Source organism: Pristiophorus japonicus, unplaced genomic scaffold (assembly GCF_044704955.1).
Source record: "Pristiophorus japonicus isolate sPriJap1 unplaced genomic scaffold, sPriJap1.hap1 HAP1_SCAFFOLD_426, whole genome shotgun sequence".
Lineage (NCBI taxonomy): Eukaryota > Metazoa > Chordata > Chondrichthyes > Pristiophoridae > Pristiophorus > Pristiophorus japonicus.
In genome coordinates, this window is record NW_027254157.1 from 187,855 (window position 1) to 207,291 (window position 19,437).

A 19,437-nucleotide genomic window follows, 5' to 3' on the forward strand; every position below is an offset into this window, starting at 1 on the left:
CACTGTGTATCACAGACCCTTGGGGGAGAGCAGACCGGGCCCACTGTGTATCACAGACCCTGGGGGGAGAGCAGACTGGGCCCACTGTGTATCACAGACCCCGGGGAGAGCAGACCAGGCCCACTGTGTATCACAGACCCCGGGGAGAGCAGACCCACTGTGTCTATATCACAGGGTGAGCTGGTTGGTGAAAATATAAGATAGGATTCAGTTCTGATGCTGAAAAATCTTCAGTTCTTATTGTTTAATACATTTGACAATTCTATTAAAGGGATATTTCATCACATTCTTTAACTGCTCTCTGAACTTAGTCTGGGTCACAGCATAAATACAAGTGTTGGTGCAGCAACTCAGGAGTTGCAGCATGAAGCCCAGCTCTTGTACATAGAGAGGTAGAGATACAGCATAAAATCCAATGTACCACAGTCGGTTGCATATAGAATACACCATATACGTTGACCATAACAGGATGAAATTCCCCGAGATAACAAACAATAAAATGACAGATTTCCTGCGGCTCTCCATCTCAGGGTCTCTGGGACCCCCCCCATGGCTGGGACCCCGGAGTCTCCTGCGAGCTCTGCTGGCCACTAAAATGTGTCTGACGGTGAGAGCATTGAGCAGCAGGATCAGAACAAATGGGACAAAAGGGGTGAGAATATAATGAAGGAGTTCGATTATTGCCCAGACTCTTGAACCAACAACACCATCTCGTCCATAACAAAACCAGGGATCGTTGTAGAGGTAATATTTACCCGTTAACATAAAATACCAGAAAATATCCTTTAAACAGCTCAGCACAGTCACTGTTCCCAGAACCACAGCCGCTGTTCTCTCGGTGCAATATTTGGTTTTCAGCTTCTGGCAACAAATGGCCACAAATCGATCGAAGGTGAAAGTGACGGTGAACCAGACAGAGCAGTCTGTGGCTGCATACAGCAGGACGGCGTGGATATTACACACAGGAATGGGCATCACGAAATGGAAGTGACTCGAATAACGAACTGGAATTTGCCTCAATATCAGGTCGAGGATAACGACCTGTAGATCCGCTGCTGCCATGGCCACCAGGTAACGAGTGACACATTTGGAGAGACCGCACTTTCCCCGAGTCAGGATCACAATCGTCAGTAGGTTAACTGTAAGGCAAGGACATAACAGGAATGTTATACATCATGCTGGGACCCAGTGTAAATATTAGTACCATCTCTGGAAAACCTGTAAACATTAGGACATTCTCTAGATCATCTGTTAATAACTTCAAATGTATTCATTCATGGGATATGGGCATCTCTAGCAAGGCCAGTGTTTATTGCCCATCCTTACTCATCGTTGGGAAGGTTGTGGTGGGTCTTCTACTTGAACCGTTGCAGTCCATGTGCTGAAGGAACTCTCAGTGCTGTTCAGGAGGGAATTCCAAGATTTTGACCCAGGGACGATGAAAGGAAGGTGATATTGTGGTGTATCTGTAAAGCATGCACTCCCGTGTTCCGCCACCAGGGAGCTCATCCCCTGAAGTCCCAAGGGATCACAGCATCCCTTGGGAGCACTGTATATAAGCCAGCCCCGAAGGCCTGTTCCTCACTCTGGAGTGTCTTATTAAAGACTGAGGTTACTGTTACTTTAACCTCCCTGTGTGCAGCCTCAACTGTGTTAGGAACACAATAACTGGCGACGAGAATATGAATCCAATGCAAAGATGCAGCAAACTGTGGGCATCCTGGAGAAGATCTCGGAGGGTGAGGACTGGGAAGCCTATGTCGAATGGCTAGACCAATACTTTGTAGCCAACGAGCTGGACGGAGAAGGAAACGCTGCAAAAAGGAGAGCGGTCCTCCTCACAGTCTGCGGGGCACCGACCTACAGCCTTATGAAGAATCTTCTGGCTCCGGTGAAACCCACAGATAAGTCGTATGAGGAGCTGTGTACACTGGTTTGGAAGCATCTTAACCTGAGGGAGAGCATGCTGATGGTGAGGTATCGGCTCTACACGTGCCAGCGATCTGAAGGTCAGGAAGTGGCGAGCTACGTCGCCGAGCTAAGGCGACTTGCAGGACAATGTGAGTTTGATGGCTACCTGGAGCAAATGCTCAGAGACTTTTTTGTACTGGGCATTGGCCACGAGACCATCCTACGAAAACTTTTGACTGTCGAGACACCGACCCTCAGTAAGGCCATTGCGATAGCACAGGCGTTTATGTCCACCAGTGATAACACCAAATAAATCTCTCAGCACACAAGTGCTAGCAATGTTCATAAATTAACTGGAACTGTGTTTGCAAGCAGAAATGTATAGGGCAGAACCCACGAGTCTGCAACTGCCAGCAGGCCTCAGGTGCCAGGTGATTCGGAGTCCCCAACAAAGGATGAATGCAAGGCAATTCACACCTTGTTGGCGTTGTGGAGGCTTCCATTCAGCCTATTCATGCCACTTCAAAGTGTTTGTTTGCAAGAGCTGTGGAACAATGGGGCACCTCCAACGAGCTTGCAAATGAGCTGCAAGCTTGACAAAACCTACTAACCACCACGTGGCAGAGGAAGATCGGTCCATGGTGGATCAGAACAATTTCGAGCCTCAGAGAGAGGAGGCAGATGCTGAAGTACACAGGGTGCACACATTTTCGATGAAATGTCCACCTATAATGCTAAACATAAAATTGAATGGCTTACCCGTAGCCATGGAACTGGACACTGGCGCTAGCCAATCCATCATGAATAAAAAGACGTTTGAGAGATTGTGGTGCAACAAGGCATTCAGACCAGCCCTGAGCCCCATCCACACGAAACTGAGAACATACACCAAAGAGCTTATCACTGTCCTGGGCAGCGCCATGGTCAAGGTCACCTACGAGGGCACGGTGCACGAACTGCCACTCTAGATTGTCCCGGGCGATGGCCCCACATTGCTTGGAAGGAGCTGGCTGGGCAAAATCCGCTGGAACTGGGATGACATCCGAGCGCTATCACATGTCGATGAGGCCTCATGTACCCAGGTTCTTGACAAATTTCCTTCCCTTTTTGAGCCAGGCATTGGAAACTTTTCTGGGACGAAGGTGTGGATCCACTTGGTCCCAGAGGCACGATCCATTCACCACAAGGCGCGAGCGGTACCTCACATGATGAGGGAGAGAGTGGAAATCGAGCTGGACAGGCTGCAACGCGAGGGCATCATATCCCCAGTGGAATTCAGCGAGTGGGCCAGCCCGATTGTTCCAGTACTCATAAGTGATGGCACGGTCAGGATTTGCGGCGATTATAAAGTAACTATTAATCGTTTCTCGCTACAGGACCAATACCCGCTACCTAAGTCAGACGACCTATTTGCGACGCTGGCAGGAGGCAAGATGTTCACCAAATTCGACCTGACTTCGGCCTACATGACGCAGGAGCTGGAGGAGTCTTCGAAGGGCCTCACCTGAATCAACACGCAAAAGGGACTGTTCATCTACAACAGATGCCCGTTTGGAATTCGGTCAGCTGCAGCGATCTTCCAGAGAAACATGGAGAGCCTACTTAAGTCGGTACCACACACGGTGGTCTTTCAGGACGACATATTGCTCATGGGTCGGGACACCGCTGAGCACCTACAAAACCTGGAGGAGGTCCTCCAGTGACTGGATCGTGTAGGGCTGCGGCTGAAGAGGTCGAAATGCGTCTTCAAGGCAACAGAAGTGGAGTTTTTGGGGAGAAAGATCACGGCGGATGGCATTCGGCCCACAGACGCCAAGACAGAGGCTATCAGGAATGCGCCCAGGCCACAGAATGCCACGGAGCTGCGGTCGTTCCTAGGACTCTTCAATTATTTTGGTAACTTCCTACAGGGGTTAAGCACCCTTTTAGAGCCCCTACATGTGTTATTGCGCAAGGGTGAGAACTGGGTATGGGGGAAAAAAATCCCCGTTGAAATGCAAGAGCTAATCAAGCTGTTCCAGCAGCGAAAGGACGAGCTGTCCATTCAGGCAGACTGCCTGTTGTGGGGTAGCCGCGTAGTGCTACCCAAAAAGGGCAGGGAGACGTTCATCTCGGATCTCCACAGCACACACCCGGGTATAGTAATGATGAAAGCGATAGCCAGATCCCACATGTGGTGGCCCGGTATCGACTCTGACTTAGAGTCCTGTGTACAGCAATGCAGAGTATGTGCTCAGTTGAGCAACGCACCGTGAGAGGCACCACTAAGTTTGTGGTCCTGGACCTTCAGACTATGGTCGAGGATCCATGTCGACTATGCGGGCCCGTTTTTCGGTAAAATGTTCCTGGTGGTGGTGGATGCTTATTCAAAATGGATTGCATGTGAAATAATGTCGGGAAGCACCGCCACCGCCACTATTGAAAGCCTGAGGGCCATGTTTGCCACCCACGGCCTGCCTGACATACTGGTCAGTGACAACGGGCCATGTTTCACCAGTGCTAAATTTAAAGAATTCATGACCCGGAATGGGATCAAACATGTCACCTCAGCCCCGTTTAAACCAGCCTCCAATGGGCAGTACAAACCATCAAACAGAGCCTTAAACAAGTCACAGAAGGCTCACTTCAAACCCACCTGTCCCGAGTACTGCTCAGCTACCGCACGAGACCCCACTCACTCACAAGGCTGCCCTCGGCTGAGCTACTCATGAAAAGGACATTTAAAACCAGACTCTCGCTGGTTCACCCTAACCTGCATGATCAGGTAGAGAGCAGGAGGCAGCAACAAAATGTAAACGATGGTCACACCACCGTGTGACGGGAAATTGATCTGAATGACCCTGTGTATGTGCTAAACTATGGACATGGTCCCAAGTAGACCGCGGGCACAGTGATAGCTAAAGAAGGGAATAGGGTGTTTGTAGTCAAACTAGACAATGCACAAATTTGCAGAAAGCACCTGGACCAAACGAGGCTGCGGTTCACAGACTGCCCTGAACAATCCACAGCAGACACCACGTTTATCGAGCCCACAACACACACTCAAAGGATCAACGACACCACGCCGGACCAGGAAATCGAACCCATCACGGCCCAGCAAGGCCAGGATCACCTAGCAGCCCTGCAGGGCCAACAACGCGCCAGCCCAGCGAGGGCACAACCAACACACCAGAACAGACATTTGTACCGAGGCGGTCCACCAGGGAAAGAAAGGCTTTCGACCGCCTCACCTTGTAAATAGTTTTCACTTTGACTTTGGCGGGGGGTGGGGAGTGATGTTGTGTATCTGTAAAGCATGCACTCCCATGTTCCACCACCAGGGAGCTCATCCGCTGAAGTCCCAAGGAATCCCAGCATTCCTTGGGAGCAATGCATTTCAGCCGGCCCCTAAGGCCTGTTCCTCACTCTGGAGTGTCGATTAAAGACTGAGGTCACTGATACTTTAACCTCCCTGTGTGCAGCCTCATCTGTGTTAGGAGCACAATAGATATATTTCAAAGTCAGGATGGGACTTGGAGGGGAACTTAGAGGTGGTGGTGTTCCATGCGCCTGCTCCCTTTTTCCTTCTAGGTGGTAGAGGTCGCGGGTTTGGGAGTTGCTGCAGTGCATCTTGTAGATGGTACACACTGCAGCCAAGGTGCGCCAGTGGTGGAGGGAGTGAATGTTTAAGGTGGTGGATGGGATGCCAATCAAGCGGGCTGCTTTGTCCTGGATAGTGTCGAGCTTCTTGAATATTATTGGAGCTGCACTCATCCAGGCAAGTGGAAAATATTGCATCACACTCCTGAGTTGTGCCTTGTAGATGGTGGAAAGGCCTTGGGGAGTCAGGAGGAAGTGGGTCACTCATTACAGAATACTCTGATCTGCTCTTGTAGCCACAGTATTTATGTGGCTGGTCCAGTTAATTTTCTGGTTAATGGTGACCCCCAGGAAGTTGATGGTGGGGGATTCAGCTGTTGAATGTCTTGTTGGAGATAGTCATTGCCTGGCACTTGTGTGGTGCGAATGTTACTTGCCACTTATTAACCAAAGCCTGAATGTTCTCCAGGTCTTGTCACATGTGGGCACGGACTGCTTCATTATCTGTGAATGGCACAGAACACTGTGCAATCATCAGCGAACATCCCCATTTCTGACCTGATGATGGAGGGAAGGTCATTGATGAAGCAGCTGAAGATGGTTGGACCTCGGGCATTGCCCTGAGGAACTCCTGTAGCGATGTCCAGACGTGATTGGCACCAACAAACTCAACCGTCTTCCTTTGTGCTTGGTATGACTCCAGCCAGTGGAGAGTTTTCCCCCTGATTCCCACTGACTTCAGTTTTAGAAACATAGAAACATAGAAAATATGTGCAGGAGTAGGCCATTCGGCCCTTCTAGCCTGCACCGCCATTCAATGAGTTCATGGCTGAACATGCAACCTCAGTAACCCATTCCTGCTTTCTCGCCATACCCCTTGATCCCCTTAGTAGTAAGGACTACATCTAATTCCTTTTTGAATATATTTAGTGAATTGGCCTCAACAACTCCCTGTGGTAGAGAATTCCACAGGTTCACCACTCTCTGGGTGAAGAAGTTTCTCCTCATCTCGGTCCTAAATGGCTTACCCCTTATCCTTAGACTGTGACCCCTGGCTCTGGACTTCCCCAACATTGGGAACATTCTTCCTGCAGCTAACCTGTCTAAACCAGTCAGAATTTTAAATGTTTCTCTGAGATCCCCTCTCATTCTTCTGAACTCCAGTGAACACAAGCCCAGTTGATTCAGTCTTTCTTGATATGTCAGTCCCGCCATCCCGGGAATCAGTCTGGTGAACCTTCGCTGCACTCCCTCAATAGCAAGAATGTCCTTCCTCAAGTTAGGAGACCAAAACTGTACACAGTACTCCAGGTGTGGCCTCACCAAGGCCCTGTACAACTGTAGTAACACCTCCCTGCCCCTGTACTCAAATCCCCTCGCTATGAAGGCCAACATGCCATTTGCTTTCTTAACCGCTGTACCTGCATGCCAACCTTCAATGACTGATGTACCATGACACCCAGGTTTCGTTGCACCTCCCCTTTTCTTAATCTGTCACCATTCAGATAATAGTCTGTTTCTCTGTTTTTACCACCAAAGTGGATAACCTCACATTTATCCACATTATACTTCATCTGCCATGCATTTCCCCACTCACCTAACCTATCCAAGTCACTCTGCAGCCTCATAGCATCCTCCTCGCAGCTCACACTGCCACCCAACTTAGTGTCATCCGCAAACTTGGAGATACTACATTTAATCCCCTCATCTAAATCATAGGGCTCCTTGATGCCACACTTGGTCAAATGCTGCCTTGATGTCAAGGGCAGTCACTCTCACCTTACCTCTGGAATTCAGCTCTTTTATCCATGTTTGGACCAACGTTGTAATGAGGTCTGGAGCTGAATGGTCATGTAAAATTGGATCCGCTGGAAATATTAGTATAGTCTGTGGACCCTCTGTGAGTGTTGGTACAGTCTCAGGACCCTCTGTGAGTGTTGGTACAGTCTCAGGACTCTCTGTGGTGATCCAAAACTCGTCAGCCCGTGTCCTAACTCGCACCAAGTCCCACTCATCCATCACCCCTAGTGCTCGCTGTCCTACATTGGCTCCGGCTTAAGCAACGCCTCATGTTTCAAATTCTGATCCTTGTTTTCAAATCACTCCATGACCTCGCCCCCTCCCTATCTCTGTAATCTCCTTCAGTCCCACAATCCCCCCAAGTTATCTGCACTCCTCTAATTCTGGCCACTGATTTCCATCGCTCCATCAAGGGGCTGAACTGTGGAATTCTCTCACTGAACCAATCCTCTTTCCTACCTCTCTCTCCTCCTTTCAGGCACTCCTTAAAACCAGCTCTATGACCAAGGTCATCTGTCTAAAACCTACCTTCATGACCTGCTGTCAAATTTTGTTTTATAACACACCTATGAAGCGCCTTGGAATTGAATTACTATGTTAATGGCGCTATATAAATACAAGTTGTCAATATTAGTACCTCTGGATCTCTGGATCCTATGTCGATACTAATAATGTCTGTGGATCCCCTGTAAACATACCTACATTTTCTTTATCCTCTGTTAATATGCATACAGTCTCTGGATCCACTTTAAATATTAGTACGGTCTCGAATTCACCTGTAAACATCCGTACTGCCTCTAGCTCCTCTGTTAATATTGATTCTGTCTCCATATCACCACGAAATGTTATTACCTTTTCTTAGAATCAGAGAATCATAGAAATTTACAGCACGGAAGGAGGCCATTTCGGCCCATTGCGTCCGTGCCGATCGATAAAGAGCTACCCAGCCTAATCCTACTTTCCAGCTCTTGGTCCGTAGCCTGTATGTTACGGCACTTCAAGTGCACATCCAAGTAACCTTTAAATGTGGTGAGGGTTTCTGCCTCTACCACCCTTTCAGGTAGTGAGTTCCAGACCCCCACCACCCTCTGGGTGAAGAAATTTCCCCTCAGATTGCCTCTAAACCTCCCCCCATTTACTTTAACCCTCTATCCTCTTCATTGTTGACCGCTCTGCTAAGGGAAATAGGTCCTTCCCATCCACTCTATCCAGGCCCCTCATAATTTTATACACCTCAATCAGGTCTCCCCTCAGCCTCATCTGTTCCAAAGAAAACAAACACAGCCTATCCAATCTTTCCACATAGCTAAAATTCTCCAGTCCAGGCAACATCCTTGTAAATCTCCTCTGTACCCTCTCTAGTGCAATCACATCTTTCCTGTAATGTGGTGACCAGAACTGCACACAGTACTCCATCTGTGGCCTAACTAGTGTTTTATACAGTTCAAGCATAACCTCCCTGCTCTTGTATTCTATGCCTTGGCTAATAAAGGCAAGTATTCCGTATGCCGTCTTAACCACCTTATCTACCTGGCCTGCTACCTTCAGGAATCTGTGGACATGTACTCCAAGGTCCCTTTGTTCCTCTACACTTCTGTGTCCTACCATTTAATGTGTATTCCCTTGCCTTGTTAGCTCTCCCCAAATGCATTACCTCATACTTCTCCAGATTGAATTCTATTTGCCACTGTTCTGCCCACCTGACCAGTTCATTGATATCTTCCTGCAGCCTACAGCTTTCTTCTTCATTATTAATCACACAGCCGATTTTAATATCATCTGCAAACTTCTTAATTACAACCCCTACATTCAAGTCTAAATCATTGATATATACCACAAAAAGCAAAGGACCCAGCACTGAGCCCTGCGGGACCCCACTGGAAACAGCCTTCCAGTCACAAAAACACCCATCAACCATTACCCTTTGCTTCCTGCCTCTGAGCCAATTTTGGATCCAACTTGCCACTTTGCCCTGGATCCCATGGGCTTTTACTTTCATGACCATGTGGGACCTTATCAAAGCTTTGCTAAAAACTATATACATTACATCAAATGCAATACCCTCATCGACCCTCCTGGTTACCTCCTTAAAAAATTCAATCAAGTTAGTCAGACACGACCTTCCCTTAACAAATCCATGCTGACTGTCCTTGATTAATCCGTGTCTTTCGAAATTAATATTTATCCTGTCCCCCAGAATTTTTTCCATTAATTTTCCCACCAGCGAGGTTCTACTGACTGGCCTGTAATTACTCGGTCTATCCCTTTCTCCCTTTTTAAACAACGGTACAATGTTAGCAATCCTCCAGTCCTCTGGCACCACATCTGTACCCAGTGAGGATTGGCAAATGATGGTCAGAGCCTCTGCTATTTCCTCTTTTGCTTCTTAACAGCCTGGGGTACATTTAATCCGGGCCTGGGAATTTATCCACTTTCAAAGCTGCTAAACCCCTTAATACTTTCTCCCTCAAAATGTTTATTTCATCTAATATTTCACACTCTTCCTCCCTGATAGTAATGTCTGCATCATCCCTCTCTTTTGTGAAAATAGATGCAAATTATTCATTAATAACCATACCCACGTCTTCCACCTCTACACACAGGTTATCTTTATGGTCTCTAATAGGTCCTACTCTTTCTTTAGTTATCCTCTTGCTCTTAATGCATTTATAAAATATCTTTGGGTTTTCCTTGATTTTACTTGCCTAAATTTTGTTATGCTCTCTCTTTGCTTTGTTAGTCCCACCCTTTTTCTTTAAGGGAACATACTTGCTCTGAACCCTCAGGATCTCCTCCTTGAATGCCTCCCACTGCTCTGACACTGATTTACCTTCAAGTAGCTGTTTCCAGTCCACCTTGGCTAAATGAAAACTTAGCTTAGCAAAACTGGCTTTTCCCCAATTGAGAACTTTTATTCCTGGTTTATCTTTGTCCTCGTCTGTAATGACCCTAAATTTAACTGAATTATGATCACTAGCACCTAAATGCTCTCCCACTGATACCCCTTCCACCTGTCTAACTCCATCCCCTAAAACTAATTCCAGAACCGCCTCCTCCCTTGTTGGGCTTGCTACATACTGGGCCTGAAATCTCGGTTTCTTCTTCCCGCGGGCGTTCGACTAAAAATAGGAGAAAAGATGCGATTTTATTCGAACGCTCACCAAAGATCCAGGACTCGAGGGTTCCTCTTCTTACGCAATGGAGCGCGTTCACGTTGGGACGACCGCAGGAGTCACATGGGCCTACACACCCAATCACAGTAAAGTATTTTCACATTCATAGTAATAGGGTTTCGTAAGTCCGAAACTCCTATTACTATGAATGAGAAACACCCCCAAATATCCAAACACTACATAAAACATTAAAAAACACCTCACATAAATACATTATAGAAATGAAAGTTGATAGAAATGTTTTTGAAAAAAAAAATACTTGCCAATTTTTTTAAAAGTTTTAATTATGGTTTAAAATAAAATTACCTGAGTGGGCAGGATTTTTAACATAAATATAACATAAGAACATAAGAAGTAGGAGCAGGAATAGGCCATAAGGCCCCTCGAGCCTGCTCCGCCATTCAATAAGATCATGTAGACTCAGCTCCACGTCCCCGCCCGCTCCCCATAACCCCTCATCTCCCCATCGCTCAAGTAACTGTCTATTTCGGTCTTAAATTTATTCAATGTCCCAGCTTCCAAAGCACTCTGAGGCAGCGAATTCCATAGATCCACAACCCTCAGAGAGAAGAAATTTCTCCTCATCTCAGTTTTAAATGGGCAGCCCCTTATTCTAAGATTATGCCCTCTAGTTCTAGTCTCCCCCATCAGTGGAAACATTCTCTCTGCATCCACCTTGTCAAGCCCCCTCATAATCTTATACATTTCGATAAGATCCCTCTCATTCTTCTGAATTCCAATGAGTAGAGGCCCAACATACTCAACCTTTCCTCATAAGTCAACCCCCTCCTCCCCGGGATCAACCAAGTGAACCTTCTCTGAACTGCCTCCAAAGCAAGTATATCCTTTTGTAAATATGGAAACCAAAACTGCACGCAGTATTCCAGGTGTGGCCTCACCAATACCCTCTACAGCTGTAACAAGACTTCCCTGCTTTTATACTCCATCCCCTTTGCAATAAAGGCCAGGATTCCATTGGCCTTCCTGATCACTTGCTGTAGCTGCATACTATCCTTTTGTGTTTCATGCACAAGTACCCCCAGATCCCGCTGTACCGCAGCACTTTGCAATCTATCTCCATTTAAATAATAACTTGCTCTTTGATTTTTTTCTGCCAAAGTGCATGATCTCACACTTTCTAGCATTATACTCCATCTGCCAAATTTTTGCCCATTCACATAAGTGTCTATGTCCTCCTGCAGACTCTTTATGTCCTCCTCACACATTGCCCCTCCTCCCATCTTTGTATCATCAGCAAACTTGGCTACATTACACTCAGTCCCTTCTTCCAAGTCGTTAATATAGATTGTAAATAGTTGTGGTCCCAGCACTGATCCCTGCGACACCCCACTCGTTACTGATTGTCAACCAGAGAATGAACCATTTATCCCAGCTCTCTGTTTTCTGTTTGTCAGCCAATCCTCTATCCATGCTAATATATTACCCCCAACCCCGTGAACTTTTATCTTGTGCAGTAAACTTGTCAAATGCCTTCTGGAAGTCCAAATACACCACAACCAATGGTTCCCCTGTATCCACCCTGTTCGTTACATCTTCAAAGAATTCCAGCAAATTTGTCAAACATGACCTCCCCTTCATAAATCCATGCTGACTCTGCCTGACCGAATTTTGCTTTTCCAAATGTCCTGCTACTGCTTCAGTATTTTGTATTTTGAAATTTTATTTTTAGATGTTTTTCATATGTTTTTAAGCAGTTACACTGGTAAAAGTAGGATATGCGCCCACTTTTACCAGGTGTAAGAGTTATAAGGACATTTAGAAACATAGAAAACAGGTGCAGGAGTCGGCCATTCGGCCCTTCGAGCCTGCACCACCATTCAATGTGGTCATGGCTGATCATGTAACTTCAGTACTCCAGTATTTGTGAACAAGAGATGGGCAAATAGCCCAATCTCTGCCGTGGGAATGTCCTTGTTAAGCCAGAAACTCGACAGATAGGAAACGGCGGCTAACGGCGCAACTGCTTGGCGTGTCGAAAACCGGATTTTGCGATGCCTTCTTGGGTCCGTACTGGTTGGGATTTCAGGGCCACTGGCTAAAAATGTTCTTCTGAATGCATTTTAGGAATTCCGCACCCTCTATTCCCTTCACACTAATTTTATCCTGGTTAATATTAGGGTAGTTGAAAATCTCTACTATTACAGCTCTTTAGTTTTTGCACCTCTCAGCAATTTGCCGACATATTTGCACTTCTCTCTCCCTCTGACTGTTTGGGAGTCTATAGTACACTCCCAGCAGTGTGATCGCCCCTTTTTGTTTTTCAATTCAACCCATATGGCCTCAGTTGATGACCCCTCTAACGTATCATCCCTCCTCACAGCTGTAATTGTTTCTTTAATCAATACTGCGACCCCCACCCTCCTTTTTTGACCCTCTCTATCCCGTCTGAAAACCCTGTAACCAGGAATGTTGAGCTGCCATACCTGCCCTTCTTTCAGCCATATCTCAGTAATAGCTATAATATCGTACTCCCAAGTGTCTATCTGTGCCCTCAGCTCATCTGCCTTATTCCCTGTACTCCTTGCATTGAAGTATATACCATTTAGCACTGCCAGACTTTCTTGTTGTCTATTTTCCAGCCCTTGTTTCCTCTGTCTTCCAAATTCACTTTCTACTTTGCTGCTTTCCAATTCAAGCTTTGCATCTCTCCCAACTGAATCTATTCTCCGGTTCCCATCCCCCTGCTAAGAAAGTTTAAACCCTCCCCAATGGTACTAGTAACCTCTCCTCCCCCTCACTCCACCACAATGATATTGGTCCCGGCTCCGTTGAGGTGAAACCCGTCCGGCTTGTACAGGTCCCATTTCCCCCAGAAACAGTCAAAATGCCTCAGAAATAAAAGCCCTCCCTCCTGCACCATCTCTCCAGCCACGCATTCATCTGCTCTATCCTCCTATTTCTGTATTCTACTAGCTTGTGGCACCGGGAGTAACGCGGAGATTACTACCTTTGAGGTCCTACTTTTTAATCACTCTCCTAGCTCCCTAAAATCTACCTGCAGGACCTCATCCCTCTTCCTGCCTATGTCATTGGTCCCGATATGGACCACGACATCTGGCTGTTCAACCTCTCTCCCCAGAATGGGCTACAGACGTTTCTTTTCCACTCCTTAAATGTTAGCACTGTCTCCTATTGCCCCGTCACTATAAGTACTGTAATTGTCTGTAATTATTATTACATTAATATTGTTACATTTTCTGTCCCCTGTAAATATCAGTACATTCTCTTGGACCCTGTAAATATCAGTACATTCTCTGTGTTCCCTGTAAATATCAGTACATTCTCTGTGTCCCCAATAAATATCAGTACATTTTCTGTGTCCCCTATAAATATCAGTACATTCTCTGTGTCCCCTGTAAATATCAGTACATTCTCTGTGTCCCCAGTAAATATCAGTACATTCTCTGTGTCCCCTATAAATATCAGTACATTCTCTGTGTCCCCTGTAAATATCAGTACATTCTCTGTGTCCCCTATAAATATCAGTACATTCTCCGTCCCCTGTAAATATCAGTACTTTCTCTGTGTCCCCTGTAAATATCAGTACATTTTCAGTGACCCTATAAATATCAGTACATTCTCTGGAACCCTGCCAATATTTGTACGCTCTCTGGTTCCGGTGTTTGAACCGCCTCTCGTCCCGTTTGAATATTTGCCTCTCTCTGGATCTCTGTTCAACAGTGACACACCCCAAGGACATTGCAAATACAGTCTCATTCCCAGGGACCCTTTGTGAATTAAATCTCACTCCAAAAGACCCAGTAAATACATGTTGCCTCCAGGATATCCCCCTCCAGAGTTTTAGCTCGATATAAAGACTTGCCAGAAAGAGCAACAGTGAATAACAGAAACAGTAATTATAGCCATTATAGAATTTATAGCTGGATATAGGGACTTACCGGTGACACCCACAGCAGCGAGGAGTGGATAATAAATTACTTGTATACCCACAAGCGGATAATATATCCAATCCCTTATTTGTAGTAAATCATAATATACATGGAGAATCTGAAAAGCCCAGAACGGACTGCTATAATCTACTGCTCTCAGATTGTGGCCCATTGTTGTAACGTTGCAATCTTTTGCTCTCAGATTCCTATTTGTTCCTTCGCTCCCTGTACAGCTGTTGATCGGTATCAGTGCCACACGCGATGCTCCCACTGACACCGCATGTTGAAAATAATTGCTTATTTAAAGCAGGGAAACGCTCTGGTGACACAATTAGTTCCCATGGAGACTGGCATTAATTACAGGCACTGAACAAACAGATTCAGTTAACTACTTCAAACCCAACAATCTTTACATCACAAATATTACACAGATGTGCAATATATTGGGGCAAATATTGGGGTCGGAGGCTTCCCGCGGGCAGATGCCTCCGATCGAAATGGTTTTGTAAAAGTACGTGGTGGTCTCAGAGGAACGAACACTTGCGGTCCGAGGCCGAGATGCGCACCCAGCGCAGAGGCCCACACATCCCGGGATCGTAAGCGCTGGGTTCACGTGGACCTGGAAATGTAGTATTCTCATTCATAGTAATGGGAGTTCTGAGCTATCAATGAGAATATCCCTAAAATCAAAGATACCCACACGTAAATTAAAAGAGCACTTCACTTTTTTTTTAAAGTAATAGAACTTAAATTAATTTCAAAGTTTTATAACATAATTTACTTTTTGATACATTGGATGCATTGGTTGTAATTTACCAAAATTCCCTGGATTCTGAGGAGTTCTCAGCAGACTGGAAAACTGCAAATGTAATGCCCCTATTTAAAAAAGGAGGCAGACGAAAAACAGGAAACTATAGACCAGTTAGCCTAACATCTGTGGTTGGGAAAATGTTGGAGTCCATTATTAAAGAAGCAGTAGCAGGACATTTGAAAAATGGCAGACCAATTGAACAAATACTTTGGTTCTGTCTTCACTAAGGAAGACACAAATAACCTTCCGGAAATACTAGGGGACCGAGGGTCTAACGAGAAGGAGGAGCTGAAGGAAATCCTTATTAGTCAGGAAATTGTGTTAGTTAAATTGATCGGATTGAAGGCTGATAAATCCCCAGGGCCTGATAGTCTGCATCCCAGAGTACTTAAGGAAGTGTCCCTAGAAATAGTGGATGCATTGGTGGTCATTTTCCAACATTCTATCAAATCTAGATCAGTTCCTGTGAATTGGAGGGTAGCTAATGTAACCCCAAAAAGAAGGGAGAGAGAAAACAGGGAATTATAGACCGGTTAGCCTGACATCAGTAGTGGGAAAAATGTTGGAATCAATTATTAAAGATGTCATAGCAGCGCATTTGGAAAGCAGTGACAGGATCGGTCCAAGTCAGCATCGATTTGTGAAAGGGAAATCATGCTTGACCAATCTAAAATTTTTTGAGGATGTAACTAGTAGAATGGACAAGAGAGAACCAGTGGATGTGGTGTATTTGGACTTTCAAAAGGCTTTTGACAAGGTCCCACACAAGAGATTAGTGTGCAAAATTAAAGCACGTGGTATTGGGGGTAATGTATTGATGTGGATAGAGAACTGGTTGGCAGACAGGAAGCAAAGAGTAGGAATAAACGGGTCATTTTCAGAATGCCAGGCAGTGACTAGTGGGGTACCGCAAGGTTCAGTGCTGGGACCCCAGCTATTTACAATATACATTAATGATTTAGACAAAGGAATTGAATGTAATATCTCCAAATTTGCAGATGACACTAAGCTGTGAGGAGAATGCTAAGTGGCTGCAGGGTGACTTGGACAGGTTAGGTGAGTGGGCAAATGCATGGCAGATGCAGTATAATGTAGATAAATGTGAGGTTATCCACTTTGGTGGCAAAAACAGGAAGGCAGAATATTATCTGCATGGTGACAGATTAGGAAAAGGTGAGGTGCAACGAGACCTGGGTGTCATGGTACATCAGTCATTGAAAGTTGGCATGCAGGTACAGCAGGCGGAGAAAAAGGCAAATGGTTTGTTAGCCTTCACAGCGAGAGGAATTGAGTATAGGAGCAGGGAGGTCTTACTGCAGTTGTACAGGGCCTTGGTGAGGCCACACCTTGAATATTGTGTACAGTTTTGATCTCCTAATCTGAGGAAGGACATTCTTGATGTTGAGGGAGTGCTGTTGAGGTTCACCAGACTGATTCCCGGGATGGCAGGACTGACATATGAAGAAAGACTGGATCAACTAGGCTTATATTCACTGGAATTTAGAAGAATGAGAGTTGATTGCATAGAAACATATAAAATTCTGACGGGACTGGACAGGTTAGATGCAGGAAGAATGTTCCCAATGTTGGGGAAGTCCAGAACCAGGGGTCACAGTCTAAGGATAAGGGGTAAGCCATTTAGGACCGAGATGAGGAGAAACTTCTTCACTCAGAGAATTGTGAACCTGTGGTATTCTCTAGCACAGAAAGGTGTTGAGTCCAGTTTGTTAGATATATTGAAAAGGGAGTTAGATATGGCCCTTTATGGCTAAAGGGATCAAGGGGTATGGAGAGAAAGCAGGAGTGGGGTACTGAAGTTGCATGTTCAGCCATGAACTCATTGAATGGCGGTGCAGGCTCGAAGGGCCAAATGGTCTATTCCTGCACCTATTTTCTATGTTTTTATGTTTATTGATGGTAATTTTACCGATGGTGATTTTACCGATGGTGATTGTACCGATGGTGATTTTACTGATGGTGATTTTACCGATGATGATTTTATTGATGGTGATTGTACTGATGGTGATTTTACTGATGGTGATTTTACTTGTGGTGATTTTATCAATGGTGATTTTACCGATGGTGATTTTACTGATGGTGATTTTATTGATGGTGATTTTACCGATGCTGATTTTACTGATGGTGATTTTACTGATGGTGATTGTACCGATGGTGATTTTACTGATGGTGATTTTACCGATGATGATTTTAGTGATGGTGCTTTTACTGATGGTGATTGTACCGATGATGATTTTACCAATGGTGATTTTACCAATGGTGATTGTACCAATGGTGATTTTACCGATGGCGATTTTACCGATGGTGATTGTACCGATGGTGATTTTACTTGTGGTGATTTTACTGATGGTGATTGTACCAATAGTGATTTTACTGATGGTGATTTTACCGATGGTGATTGTACCGATGGTGATTTTACTGATGTTGACTTTACCGATGATGATTTTACTGATGGTGCTTTTACTGATGGTGATTGTACCGATGATGATTTTACCAATGGTGATTTTACCGATGGTGATTGTACCAATGGTGATTTTACCGATGGTGATTGTACCGATGGTGATTTTACCAATGGTGATTTTACCAATGGTGATTGTACCGATGGTGATTTTACCGATGATTTTACTGATGGTGATTTTACCGATGGTGATTTTACCGATGGTGATTTTTACCGATGGTGATTTTACCGATGGTGATTTTTACCGATGATGATTTTACTGATGGTGATTTTTACTGATGATTTTACCAATGGTGATTTTACTGATGGTGATTTTACCAGTAGTGATTTTACTGATGGTGATTTTACCGATGGTGATTTTTACCAATGATGATTTTACTGATGGTGATTGTACTGATGGCGATTTTACTTATGGTGATTTTACCGATGGTGATTTTACCGATGGTGATTTTTACCAATGGTGATTTTTCCGATGGTGATTTTACCGATGATGATTTTACTGACGGTGATTTTTACCGATGATGATTTTACTGATGGTGATTGTACCGATGATTTTACCAATGGTGATTGTACCAATGGTGATTTTACTGATGGTGATTTTACAGGTAATGTCTAAAACTGCTCATCCATCATATCCCAAAATGTTATGTTCAGTAAGAAATCTATCTAATTGGCATTTGAGTAAAGCAGTACTAACATAGAAACATAGAATTTACAGCGCAGAAGGAGGCCATTTTGGCCCACTGTGTCCACGCCAGCCAACAAAGAGCCACATGGCCCTCAGTCAGAAACCCTGAAGGTTACATATAAACCTATGAACAATGAACCATGGTGGAAAGATAAAGAGCATGCGGCCCAACCAGTCCACCCCACACAACTGCAATATCCCATGTATCACAACAGTTTATACTCCACCCCAACCGGAGCCACGTGATATCCTGGGAGAGGCAAAAAACAGATAAAAACACACGCCAAGTGGAGGAAAAAATCTGGGAAAATTCCTCTCCAACCTATCCAGGTGATCGAAACTAGTCCAGAAGACCACTCTGGCCGTATTAGATTCCATGATGTACTGTCTGCGCCAGCCAACAAGATGTTATCCAGTCTAATCTCACTTACCAGCTCTAGGTCCGTAACCCTGCAGGTTATGGCACTTTTGCCTCTCCCAGGAGATCACATGGCTCCGGTTGGAGTGGAGTGTAGAATGTTTCAGTATAAGGGGTGTCGCAGTTGTGAGAGGAGGACTGGTTGGGCTCAGTGCTCTTTGCCGTTCCGTCATTATTCATAGGTTTATATGTAACCTTTAGGGCTGCTGATCAAGGGTTGTGCGGCTCTTTGTCAGCCGGCGCGGACACGATGGGCCGGAAAGGTCTCTTTCTGCACTGTACATTTCTATGTTTCTATGTTTCAAGTGTACATCCAAGCACCTTTTACATGTGGTAAGGGTTTCTGCATCCACCACCCTTCCAGGCAGTGAGTTCCAGACCGCCACAACCCTCTGCATGAAGAAGCTTCCCCTCAAATCCCTTTTAAACCTTCTACCAACCACCTTAAACCTATGCTCCCTCATAATTGACCCCTCCACCAAGGGAAATAGATCCTTGCTATCCACTATGTCCAGGCCCCTCATAATGTTATACACCTCAATGAGGTCTCCCCCTCAGCCTCCTTTGTTCCAAGGAGAACAAACCCAACCTATCCAATCTGTCCCCATAGCTAAGGTTCTCCATTCCAGGCAGCATCCTAGTAAATCTCCTCTGCAATCTCTCTAGTGCA

At 45.3% G+C, this 19,437-nt stretch overlaps 1 protein-coding gene across 1 annotated transcript; it reads right to left on the reverse strand.

Annotated features, from left to right (window-relative positions):
• Positions 1 to 237: 237 nt before the first annotated feature.
• LOC139251244 (probable G-protein coupled receptor 139) lies at positions 238 to 1,140 on the reverse strand. The gene has a single exon (XM_070873215.1). It carries the CDS (start codon positions 1,060 to 1,062, stop codon positions 238 to 240), a length of 825 nt encoding a protein of 274 aa, XP_070729316.1. The 5' UTR covers positions 1,063 to 1,140.
• Positions 1,141 to 19,437: the final 18,297 nt, after the last annotated feature.

Excerpts from the sequence above, each read along its gene's own strand:
- LOC139251244 (XM_070873215.1), bottom strand. The coding sequence starts at position 1,062 with ATGGCAGCAGCGGATCTACAGGTCGTTATCCTCGACCTGATATTGAGG.